At 37.2% G+C, this 12992-nt stretch overlaps 1 protein-coding gene across 1 annotated transcript in view; it reads right to left on the bottom strand.

The window, feature by feature from the left end:
• Positions 1–279: 279 nt before the first annotated feature.
• dstyk (dual serine/threonine and tyrosine protein kinase) overlaps positions 280–12992 on the bottom strand; it is a 36751-nt gene continuing 24038 nt past the window's right edge. Inside the window, exons 6-14 of the mRNA XM_008409794.2 lie at positions 11483–11566; positions 11218–11394; positions 6885–7014; positions 5245–5401; positions 3912–4044; positions 3715–3828; positions 2636–2750; positions 1632–1766; positions 280–853 (exon numbers count right to left, since the gene is read on the bottom strand). Of these exons, the coding sequence (XP_008408016.1) occupies positions 666–853; positions 1632–1766; positions 2636–2750; positions 3715–3828; positions 3912–4044; positions 5245–5401; positions 6885–7014; positions 11218–11394; positions 11483–11566 (1233 nt within the window). The 3' untranslated portion in view covers positions 280–665. The remainder of the gene's footprint in view (positions 854–1631; positions 1767–2635; positions 2751–3714; positions 3829–3911; positions 4045–5244; positions 5402–6884; positions 7015–11217; positions 11395–11482; positions 11567–12992) is intronic.

Genomic DNA, 12992 nt, shown 5'->3' with positions numbered 1-12992 from the left:
AATAAAACCTTTAAAAGACAAACAAACTTAAATTCTTTAAAAAAAAAAAAAAAAAAAGAATGCTCTGCACTGTAGTTTGCTTTCTGGTATTGGAGCGCTGTCCGGTCCGCATGAACTGCTCCAAAGTTCACTTTAACTGAGCCGAGTCCAGAGTTGAGTTATGCATTCACATTTTCCCAAAATAAACTGAACTTTCTACACAAACGAACCAGTTTTATTAAAGCAGACTGAAACTAAAACTTCAGTTTACTCATTTAACCCACCAAATAAAGAAAATCCTTTTGTTGTAACAGCTCATTTTATTTAAAAAAAAGATGTTTTTGAATAGATGCAGACAGCTTAAATACAATCTAAAATTAATCTTACACATATTTTTGTAATACTGGGAACAAACTACTTTTTAAAACAATTTGCATCTAGTAGCATTTCAATGTTGAAGTAGCAATTAGCACTGTAGCTACAATGAGAAAAGTATAGTGTGGAGTTTGTATACAAATACACGAAAGGCAATAAAACACACACGTTTGCATACTCTTGGTTTCCATGAGCTCCTCATAAATAATGCAAATCCACCACCGCTGAGGTGAGTTTTCATTGGTCCGTTCATCTCTGCTTTTCATAAATACAACAAAAATCAGGTTTCTGTTAGTTTGTCTGGAGTGTTTTCAGTTTGAATCCTCCAGGCTGCTGCTCTTCTGCTCTGAGTTGCAGTCGCAGAGTCGATGCATGATGCTCTGCAGGCTGGGCTGCACGATGCCGAGCAGCGGTCTGAGGGAAGGGTCCCCGTTCCAGCAAGCCTCCATCAGCTGCCAACACTCCTCGTCGAACGTGGGAACCCGCTCCGGTCTGGATCCTGGAACGACGGACGTACAGGGAACCAATCACTCAGAAACTAAACCACAAACTGACCCAGATCGATCCTGAATGATCCTCAGACCGCAAGAACGATCCAGCTGCTGTCCTGCTGAATGTCCAGCAGGTGGCAGTACAGGCTATATTCTGAACTGTCCAGATTCAGACAGTAGAGATGTAAATAATTATTTTAGTTATAAATTATCAAGGCGATTAATCGGATTTGATAATCTATAAAAATCGGCACATTCTGCAGATCTTTTTATTTCGAACCTTTTTTTTTATGAAACACTAAACACATTAAAAGATGCAAATAATTAACTTTAATTTTTAAAACAAGAAAGCAAACATTTCACTGTCTAAAATACAGTAACAGCATTCCTTTATCATTTGTAGTAAGTGATGCATCTGCAGCTAAAAAATATATCTAACTTCAACATGTGAAAACCTCAGTCCTTTAATAATCGGACAGCAAAAAAATGATTTTAAAATATTTTTTTACCGAGTTTGAACCAGTCGATCTTTACAGACAAAGATATATTTTTTAATCTTAAAAGAAAAATGTATATCATTTTTTCTTCATTCTGCTGTGAGCATGTTGCCTTCATTTGAGCCTCTGTACCAGTTCATAATTAATCCACTACTAAATTAATTTATGATTATTTCAATATTCAAGTCATCATGATTTACCTGAGAAGTTCGTCTTTCTTGCTGCTGGTCAACAAGAACAGACACAAACCAGAGCTAAAAGCTCCCTCCTTCACGAGCGACATCTTTACCTTTCTTGACGTTGTTCCACAGCTGGTCCTTACTGGAGCATTTCTCAAAGGCTTCTGGGAGTTTCACTGAACCAGTGCAGAGATACCAGAACAAGATCCCGAAGGCGTACACGTCCACCGAGTTATCGTACTTTCCTGTCGGGAGAAAACATCCGAAATTAGGTCCTGCATTTGTCTGAATGTTGAAGAGCTGCGCTTAGACAGCTAAGATGTTTTAAGTAGAAACTGGTATGCAGTGGTTCCCAAAAGACTTCACACCTCAAACCTGTCATTCATAAATCTAAATGTATTTAATGTGACAGACCAGAACAAAACTGTTTCAAAGTTACAAATGAGTAAAAATGAGAACAATCTGAGGAGCTGAGGGTGGCTGTGGCTGGGAGCAAAGCTCAGCAGTCTCAGGGTTGTGGATCCTCCAGCAGCAAGTCGACGTGCCCAGAGATCTGCATGTCGCTGTAGGAGTCAAAGTTTGCGAAAATGACTCCAGTTTATGAAAAGAAAAATTATATTTAACTTCAGTCAATTTACCCTGACACCCCAAAGTAAATTCGTACCCCGGGAAGCTAATGAAATGCGTGTCTGTGATGAACAAGCGCTTCAGAAACTTTTATTAACCTTTACTGAGGCGTGGGGGTCTGCAGTGACAGATGCAGCTTTCTGTGACATCAACAGTTTTACACGCTTCTCTGAAGGACATTTAGCAGCTATAAAACGGGTCTACTGCCTTAAAAAAGTCTTCTTTAAAGTCTTGCTACAACATTTAGGTCTGGACTTTGACTAGAGTCAAGAAAACTTGTCAAGAGGCTTGAAAAACCTGAGATGGGTACGGAGGATCACGTCTCTGAAGGGGAACGATCTCAACATGCAGCCAGAGGCTGCACCATTTTCCCCCCACAACCAGTAACTACTTTATGTTTGTCCAACACAGGAAATACAAACAAAATACATTCAGGTTTGTGGCTGAAATGTGACAAAACGTATAAAAGTTAAAGGGACATGAATACCTGTGAAGAGCTCTGGAGCCATGTGGATGGGAGTCCCAACGATGCTGCCAGACATCATGGCCTCGGGTTTGCAGAAACCCAGATCAGTGATCTTTGCACGATTCTGTTTGTCCAACTTAAAGAAAAACAGGGAATACAATGGTTTAATTAAACAATTTGAAATAATTAGAGCTGCAACTAATTTGAGTAATCAATTATTCTATCGATGATTAATTGCACACATTCTGAATATTTTTCATTAAAAAACTTAAGCCTTTAAATGCAACATTATCTGCATATTAAAAGATGCAAATGAACAATTTACATTCTTTTTTACATAAAGTCAACACTTTACTGCCTAAAATATCTAAAATGCAGAACAATAGTGTTATGCCTCATCATTTGTGTTTTACTTTAACCCTTTCTGCTGGACATCAGTGCAATGAAGCTAAATAGATTTAAACCAGGTTGTGGTAAAACTGTGACGCTTCAGGAGTTCTGGGTAAAACTTTTAAAGACAAAGAATGTCTTTTTACATCTTAAGTGCAAAATGTATATATTTTTTTAGTTTGTTGTTCTTTTGGCAAATGGCAGCAATTTCTTTTAGTCTGTGTACTCAGGTTAACGATTAATTACTAAATTAGTTGCTTATTTCAATAAGCAATCATGATTAATCGGTTTATCATTAATTATTTTATAATTATTTTATAAAAATAATTATAAAATGTTTACTAAAGTATGTGATATGACTTATAAGAGCTAAAAAAATGTGATGTGAACTGCATATTACCAATAATTACCAAACAATTCAATTTGTAGGACAAATGCTACTTTAAGGACTTTTTAATAAATCAGGAAATTTTAATTATGATGAATAGAAATTTTACTGCAGAAATGAAAAGCATAAAATCATTGAGAACATATTCTCAGATCAAAAATGTAACATTTTCTCAGACTATTTTGTAACTAATGAAATTAACACCTAGTTGTCATGACAACAAAATGGCAGATTCAAGCTATCCACCTGTTTATGCACCGATATGTGTCACACAACCCATAAAAGGCATAATTAGTTCACTGCTTGATTGATTTGAACTTACCAGAACATTTTTTAGTTTAATGTCTCGGTGTACGAGGCCCTGGCTGTGCAGGAACCGGATCCCCTCCACCACATCCAGGGCGATCTGCAGCCTCTCTCTGAGCGACAAACCAGCCTGGTGCATCAAAAAAACAAAAACTAACTCAGAGTTTCTGCTTTGTTGTTCTCAGTCAAGAGTTTACTGCGTCATCAATCGACCTTTAACCCGGTGTAGAGATCTCTGTGCAGTCGCTCCATGATAAGCAGCACGGCGATGCTGGAGCCGTCTCCGTAGGTGTGATCGATCACGGAGCCGTGCAGGTCGACCAGCCGCTCGTGCTTGGGCAGAGTCCTGCAGCAACAGCGCAGAAAAAACAAAGAGATTCCCGTCATGTAAGCAATAAAAACCTGCTCACGTTTTATCTGAAGGTAAACATTTAGTTTGCATCAGGAGCTCAAAAATCTGAGCCCTGATGCTGCCGTTAGTGATGCACTGCAGGTCTGAACCAACGTCAGGAACAGTTTTCCCATTACAGGGTCCGGTTCAGCCTCCAGAGCAAAACTAACACCAGCTCCAGTAAAAACAAGTCATTTCTCATATTATCCTGCAGGCAGCTGAAAGCAGACGTTAAAAGTTTTCATGACCTAAAAGGGTAGCAAAGGTTTAAAATAAAGATGCAGCTTAACCACAAAATTGCGTAAATTGAAATTACAGAAATAATGGAAACAAGGCAATTTTGAAAAAAAAAATTTCTAAAAGGTTTTGGCTCAAGGATGAGGTGGTTTTTCATCAAAACATTTTTTTTGCATCACTTCAGTCACATAATTGACAGTCGTATGTTGCCACTGGCACAAATCAGGAAGTAGACAACAGGAAGTGGTAAAAGGAAGATGCCTTTTGATTTTCAGACATTGTGGCTTGTTGCAAAAAAAGACTGAAAGAGGCGCCGACGACTAATGAGCGCCAGCATCACGGCTGAATTATGAATATATTTACTGCAACTGTTTACATTCGTCGTTGTTTTAATGACTTGTTGCATGAACAAGCTTTCTCACATTATTTTAATTTAATTTATTTAATGGAAACAGCAGAATTTAGACCACAGGTTCCCAAAATGCGGTGCAGGGGCCATTTGTAGCCTTCTGCAGAATTTTGTGCAGCTGATGCAAATCGACACTTTTTCCTCTTTAGAGCATTTTTGAAAAGAAACTTTTAAATAAAAATCTCTTTTACTAAACTCAAAGCATTCAGCCCAAATAAGGAAATAATCAACTCCAAAAAAAAAAGTGAGAAACATGTCTTACAACGCAATCATGCAAAACTTTTTCTGTTTTGTATCTACAATGATTTAAATTGTTACTTTAGTTTATTTTTGAGGAGATAACTTTTTTTTAAAAAGCACAGAAACTTTGATTTAAAATACTTTTCATGACTTCCAAGTGCTTTCAACAGAATGGTTTAGTCTCTTCCACCGATTTGGACAAAGATTTGTGCATATTTGTACTGGAAACGCAGCGACTGCGGCCCTGATGCTCATGAATTGTAGCTCACCTGGTGTAGTGAAACTCCAAAGCCAAGTCGTTCCAGTGTTTATCGTCAGGAGGAATCACAGACTTCAGGGCGCATGGGTAATGACCTCCCCAGTTGTCACACAGGTACACCACTCCATACTGGCCCCGGCCCAGTTCCTTGCCAAGCTTAGGCTTGCCTGTGAGAAAACAAAAGCCACGAACTCTGGTACTGATAATAGACAATAAAGGTGTGTATATTTGTAAAGCTGCAGGATAACTTGAGCAATCCACACCCAGCAGTGGCATGTTTGCAATAAGAAGAGAAGAATAGCAGCAAATTTCTACTATTAATCTGCCACTAGTTGCTGCTGAGGCCGTTATCAGTAGGACTGCAGATAGAGAGACTGTGTTACATTCCTGGTGGAAACAAATATCCAGACTTACTCAGGAAGTGCAACAGTTAAACAGCTGCTTCTTTAAATAAAAAGTGGGAAAAGACTCATTTCTTTTCCACTTTTTAAATGGATTTGAACTCTGTAAATTAAGACTCAACGTTTCCTCAACACTTCAGGGTTTTAGTTTTTGATCCGTCAGATTAGAGAATGAAACATGAACTGGATGAGATGAAGACTTTTCTTCAAAAAACAAAACATGATCTGGTTCTTGCACCAGCTTGAGGAGGCAGCATTATGTGTTCTCCAGGAACATTGAGCCATTTTATAGCATAATAAAGTAACTATTTTACTTTAAATTGTTGTTATACAGTATACACATTTCTGGAAAACCTGAAGAGCCCACTGCAGTGAACCACATTGAAAACCTCCTGGTTTTAATGTTGATTTCTGAACTCTTCCTGAGTTAAAACATTAGTGTTGTTGTTTCTAAATGAACACAAACTTGTTTTCTTTGCATTATTTCAGGTCTGAAAGCTCTGTGTATTTTTGTTGTTTTGACAATTTCTCATTGTCTGCAAACAAATACAACATTTTTGCTTTGAATTTCAGTCATTTTGTCAGTAATTCATAGAATAAAATAATGTCCATTTTACTCAAACATATATCTATAAAGAGTAAAATCAGAAAAAATGATCATTTTAAGTGCTCTCTTAATGTTTTCCAGAGTTCTCTCTGTGTATATATGATATCAAAAATCTTTGACTTTGCAAATTAACACCTTGAAATTGGGCCTCTGTCTCTTTAAAACCTCCTGCTTTTCCCGACTCTCCGCCTTCAGGAAGTCATCACAACATGGCTCCTCTATTAACCCTTTAACAACCAGCGTTTAACTAACAAGCAGCTCCTATAACGAGCTCAGCAGGACTGCAGGTCCATCAGGTGTTTGCCAATTTCTGCTGGCTAGTCTGCAGGAGACGCGGGGAAGATTGGAAACTCCAGCTCTGAGGAGGAGATGTGCCTTCGATCCCTCCAGGTGTTTTGCCCGGCTGATTGGTTGCCATGGAGATGAAAGGTTTTTTTTCAAACATGCATGAAAGAATCAAGGCAACGAGAATGTACTTGACACCACGACTTTGCAGGTTAGCACACTGTTCCTCTGCGGTTCTCGCTTTGTTTACATTCTGTGGTTTAACACTGGAGTTCAGCCATTAACCCATTCATCTGAAGAGAAGTTTTACTGGATTCGGCGTGAACAAAGAGAGCGGGTGGTTGGCTGGTGACTCACCGTGCAGCAGCACGTCCCTCAGGGAGCGGCTCTCCAACGACAGCCGGGCCAGCCGCGGGGCGTGGTCCTTCCTCACACGCAGCCACAGGTCCTCTGTGCGCTCCAGACGACCCGTGTGACCTTCCTCCAGCTGCAGACACACAAAAAACATTAACACCTCCTGTTCACCATTTGATTAAAAATATCTCCTGTAAAACCTTCAATTTGTTGTAACATTGTTCTAATAACATCAATATTTATGAGAAAACAAAACGCAGGACAAATCCCTCCATCTCCTATTATATTGTTTTTATTTATTATTATTAATAAAAACACTATAATTCAGATACAAGATAACATGTTACAATATGTATAACTTAGCAGTATATTTAAGGTTAATATTTGTTAAAGTAGGAAATCTTAAGACTTTTCAGGAATCGGATGAAGCCACAAAGTTTCACATAATTTAAAGATAAATAGAAGCTTCAGCTTTTGACAAAAACAAAAACAAAAAGAAATGCTTATTTTGTCTGTCACCTGATTTTTTCTCACTTTCTCTAAACTGGATTATTGTTAGATATACAAAGTTTTAACAGCTTTCTATTTATGCTGTTCTCAGGGACTAAGACCTTTGATGTAATTATTCAGACTCCTGACTGTTGAGGTCCTGAAGTTCACCCAGTTATTGCCTAATAAATGCATTTATAAACAGAGTGTGACAGTAAATAAATGTCCTCAGGTTGAGCGTAAACATTTTGGTCTGCAGCTGAAAGATTTTTCTCAAAAGGTTTTCAGTGTGTTTGGATATTAAACACATTCAAAGTAAATAAAACTGATTTAAAACCTGAAAACTGATCTCAAACCTGCTATATGGCTTAAAAGTAAAATCTCAGATATTTTGATACTAAAGTTGGATTTCTAAGTTTAATAATTATGTTACTCACTTTTTTTTCTAAAAAATAAAAAATAAAATCACAAATGACCAAAAATGACCAAAAAAAAAAAATTTTTATTCAATAATTGATATTTTTGAGTTGACCTGAATTAAAGTCTAAATAAATAAAATAGGTAAAAAAAGTTTTTGTGTGGGTTAAAATCACTCTGAAAACCCAAGAAGTGCATTGGTGGGAAAAAAATCCACATTTTCCAAATATTAAATCTTCAAAAACAGAAAATTGGAATAACTGATAACTTTACATTAGCACTAAACAAGCAAATTATTCTGAATAATAATGATTATATGCAACCAAAACCAACTAAATAACAGATTAAAACAATAAAATATGGCTATAGAAGACTAACAGATGTAAAATAATAAAAAAAAACTGTTACATAGTTAAAAATTTTAAATGAAGTTGAACTGTACTCAGATCCCACGTAGTAAAAATAGAAACTTGTTTATGTGGGAAGGTAAAATATTATATCTAAAGCATCAAACAGCAGCAGAACAAAAACAAAAAGCCAGACTTTAACATCAGAGGCTTTCTAGAACCATTTATTCAACACCTGCAGCTTTTGCACTATTTTACATTCATGTGCAGCTATAATCCTTTTTTAATGCAAAGCCACGTTGAGACGACAGCAGGAGTTCATCTCTGCAGGTCCTGAGAGCTCAGCTCGTTTTCCAGGCGGCGCTGTGACAGACGGCTGCTGACGTCATTTTCATCGCATGTCTCTTCTGGGCTGAATGTCCAGCTGATAGCTGAACGCAATCAGCGCAATTATTCCCTCCGAAACATTTCCAAAGCCTCGATCCACATCGCTGCGTGTATAAGATGGTTATGTTGATTGTAATCAGTTTCACTGCACCTCGGATAAACAATTAGTGAGCGTGAAGATGTAGGCGGCAATGTGAGCCTTGTGATTATTATTAAAATAAGTCAAAGGAGAATGAGAGGACGAACACAGGTCTATTTCTGGGCTTCAAAGGCAATGAGAATAAAAAACAAACGGGCTCGGTCACTCTGCCAGGCTGATGCAGAGAGTTCACAGGCTTTCAGAGCATTTAGAGCAACTGGCTGCAAATCAATGCCATCAATCAAGTAAATTATCAGAGTAATGCAAGTTTATTAGCTGAGCAATGGGTTTATGAAAGCAAGTAGGAAAAACAGACAAAACGGAAAAAACCTGCACAGACAGGTGGAGAGCAGCTGTTCTAGTGTCATTATGATCTGTTTTACTGAATTTAACTTAAATTATCATCATGATGTTGTTTTATTAGTTTTTACTGTAAATGTCTGTTGTGTCTGTCCAACCCAGGGGTGTCAAACTCATTTTCGCTTTGGGCCAAATAAAGATCATGAATGCTCTTAAACAGCTGATTGAGCCTGAATGTATTGATAAAACCTGTTCAAATACTGTTAAAATAATGTTATTGAACATGTTTTCAGTCCCTCCAGGATTTTGAGATTCTGTGACTTTTTTGCAATAAATATCAAAGTGTTTGTAGTACTAATTTGGAAATATCTGCGCTTATTTATGCTGGTAAATGCGACTTTTTATGTCTCGCTGTACAGATCGTGGACTATAATCTGACATCAATTAAGGCTGAGGAAGCTGTCTAAGACATGCAAGAAAACTTTTGAGAAAAATCTGCAATAAACTCCCAATTATGTATTAGCACAAACAAGTGTGGGGATTTGTTGATTTTCCACGACAATTCTCAAGAAACTGGAGGAACTGATTGATATTTTGGCAGTAAATCGACAAAAACTGCATTAATTTGACTGATAACATAATTTTTAATCACTTAGTGTTTAGTCTAGAGGGCCCCATTAAAAGCTATGGCGGGCCAGATTTGGCCCACGGGCCTCGAGTTGGACACATGTGCTCTAACCTTACTTTGCTATAAATAATCAAATCCTCGAGATCAGAACTTCAGTCTTGTTTTGCGTATTATGAAACTTTCCCAGCTTCAACAAACTGGGTCCACACTAATAAATGACCGCCGCCGCTGCGAAACGTCAACTTCAGCGGCTAAGACAATAATTTCAATCTGTTGTTGTGAAGCAGGGAAAATCTGAGACATGCAGGATAGTGGGTCCCGTGGACTGGAGTGGAAAACCCCTGCTGCGGATCTTGTCTGACAGCGTTCTTAAGGCATTGTGGGAAAACGCTTACGAAAGATTTGCAAATCAAAGGGATGGAAAATGTAATTTAGGACCTAAAAGTCCAAACCAGCAGGAAGCGCCTACTGAGAGATCTTGCAGCTTTAGAAGCATCTCTGCTCCAACACATCAACTAAAAACCTCTGCAGAGATGAACGAGGATCCAGCTGTTTACGTCCTGAATGCTTTGGCATGAAGTGATATTTTTACAATAATAAATAGAGGTTGGTGATATAAACTTAATTGTGATAGTAATAAAAGTGACGATAAGAGCCATTTATAAGGGAACAGCAATCATAGCTGCACTAAAAACAAACACTTGTCACTTGTTTTTTAGGACACCAGTCACAAAGAAGAGTGATTTGTGTCACAGTAACTGCATTTGATCATATTTTCAAATGTATTGATAAGTATTGATGCCATTTCTGAACAAACAGTGGATAAAATAGAAAAAGAAATGGCAATTATAACTATACGGACAGAGTAGGAAAAAAAATAACCAGAATTTATTGTGAAAATGATCAATAAAAATAATAAAAATAAAGGATAAACAACATGATACAAGGCCATCCCTAATAATAAACAATGAAAGTGTTAAAAAGTCTACATCTTGCTTCCTGAAATATTACAAAATATATATTTAATTATTTATCATTTTCTCTGGGAATTTTGCTGGAGAAGTCATTTCGATAATATTGTTGTTTTGAGACAATTTACAGGCGATATAACAGTAATAATAAGGCATGAACTCTTTTTTAAAGATCAATAAACTTTACATTACAATGAATATTTAAACTGGAAGACATTTTAAGTATCCAACATAAATAAACAAAAATAAATAAAATGAATTATGAAGTCTCTGTAAACAAAACTGTCCTTCAAACAAAAGTTGAGACCAAAGAACCTGACTGAAAACTTTTATCATCCGGTTTTTGGTAGCAAAAAAACAATAAATCATGCAAATGGAAATTATTGAGCTTATTTTAATTAATTATGCGATTAATTGGTTTATTGAACAGGCCTGATGTCAGCAGGACCGTTTACTGCAGAATTGGTAAAACAATAATGCTAAATGTGTTTTCTTGCCTCTCTCAGTTAAACTGATTTGCTGGATAAAAACAAAAGTGTTCAGGGAATATGATGAGCATATTTTTCAAATGCATTTGAACTTTCAGTGTTCTTTAAAAATGACCTCAGTCAGATGAATTTAGGGTTTCTGAGCGTTATGGAAGAGGAGGCGCTCTAACCTGGCGTAAAGACGCTGCGAAGGCCTCGTGGGAACTGTTCAGCCGGGTTCTGAACTGGGAGCAGATGCTCCGGGCCAGTTTGGCAGCGCTCAGACTCTCTATCGCATCCTGGGCGACTTTCCGCTTCCACTCTGGTGTGATGGCAGGAGGGTTCACCAACGTTATCCGGTGGATTATCTAAGAAAGACAAAGATGTGAAGCATTAAAAATATATAATAAATTCAGAGTTTACTAAGGTTTTTTAAGAGGTTTCTTGAGTCGTCACCTGTTTGATTTGCTCCCAGACCAGTTTAGTCACAGAGGATCCTGAATGGAAGGTGACCTCCACATGATAGGCAGCATTAAGTAACTAAAGAGCAAGAAAGGAGGAGCAGGATTAAAAGTCTCACCTAAAAGATACATGTCATCTAATAATCCAGACTGCTGTTTTGATGAATCCACAAATCTGGAGTAAATGTCCAGAAAACTGCAAAACTGCTGAAACAGTTTGTTTTTTTTAAATCAAGGCTAAAATCTGACATATTTGAGTCGTTTTTGACCAGTAGCACATTGACTATTATATTTGATGTAAATTTGCTTGATGATTCTGATGGCATTTGAGAAAATGTGATGTTTATTGCCGTTTCATACTTGATTACTTTATTATGTTTTTATGGTGTTTAGCATTTTGAACGGCCTTGTTGACTAAATGTGGTACAAATAAACTTGACAAAATTATCAGACATTGTTCTGTTATAACCACCAAACCAACGTGAAGTCATGCATATTTGTAAAGAGGAAGGAAAATATACGGATTTCATTTCTTTTCCCACAAATTGCCACCTTTCTAAAATAATGGTCGAAGTCATTTTTGGCCAAAAGATGATTTAGGCAAAAAAATAAAATCAAATCAAATTCGGCAAAAATTTATTTAAGCCATTATTTTAGGAAGGTAAAAAAATAAAAACTTTGAAAAAATCAGTCAACACCAGTTGTAGTTTCTCTGTTATAGTCCGTCTTTGCTCATCTAGAGACTGAAATGATCTCTGGGACTCTTCAGATTGAGCTGTTTTAGGTAGAGATGTGCCGATCAGGTTTTTTCCTGCCGACTCCGATCACCCATGGCAGCGCGATACCGATCACCGATACCAATCACTGATACCGATCACATAATTTACATTTTTTTTTATCATAAACACTACGGTTACATTATGTGGAAAAAGAAACCATGAATTCACCTTAATTTAGACAAAAACTTGTTTTTAATAACTTTTTCCAAGAAGAAAACTAAACAAAACAGACATTCTGCAAATTGTACTGCTATCAGTAATACTATCTTTAACAGACTGATAACATATGAAGGCTCTGAAGAGGCTAAATAATACAAAGAGCCAAAATAAAACCTCTCAACATTGCCAAAAAAATTCAAGTATAAAACTTAACATTCAAAGGCAAAAACAGGATCCATTACAATAAACAATCCTGAGTTACTGAATGAAAACTTCCTGATAGCATGGCGGCTAGCTGATTACTGCTAGTTYTGATTGGCTGTTTCTGACTGAGCGGAGTAATTATGCAGAACAGGGAGGAGATCGATTAATTTGTCAGAGATCATCTGTCTCATGTTAGGACAGCGAAAGTTTCAATACGTATGTAAAATGTATTTTTTCAGGTTAGATGCTGCAGCTTTGAGAAGAGGTTCGGTGTGAGAGTCACTACCAGGTGGAGCAGAAGCGGCGCTCCGTCTGTGAAATATTACTACTTGTAGCGTGTAGCAGCAGTTCGACAGCGAGAGC

The sequence above is a fragment of the Poecilia reticulata genome, linkage group LG5, assembly GCF_000633615.1.
Source record: "Poecilia reticulata strain Guanapo linkage group LG5, Guppy_female_1.0+MT, whole genome shotgun sequence".
In the NCBI taxonomy this organism is placed as follows: Eukaryota; Metazoa; Chordata; class Actinopteri; order Cyprinodontiformes; family Poeciliidae; genus Poecilia; species Poecilia reticulata.
The sequence above is the reverse complement of the archived record's forward strand: the minus strand, read 5'-3'. Positions and strand labels throughout refer to the sequence as shown.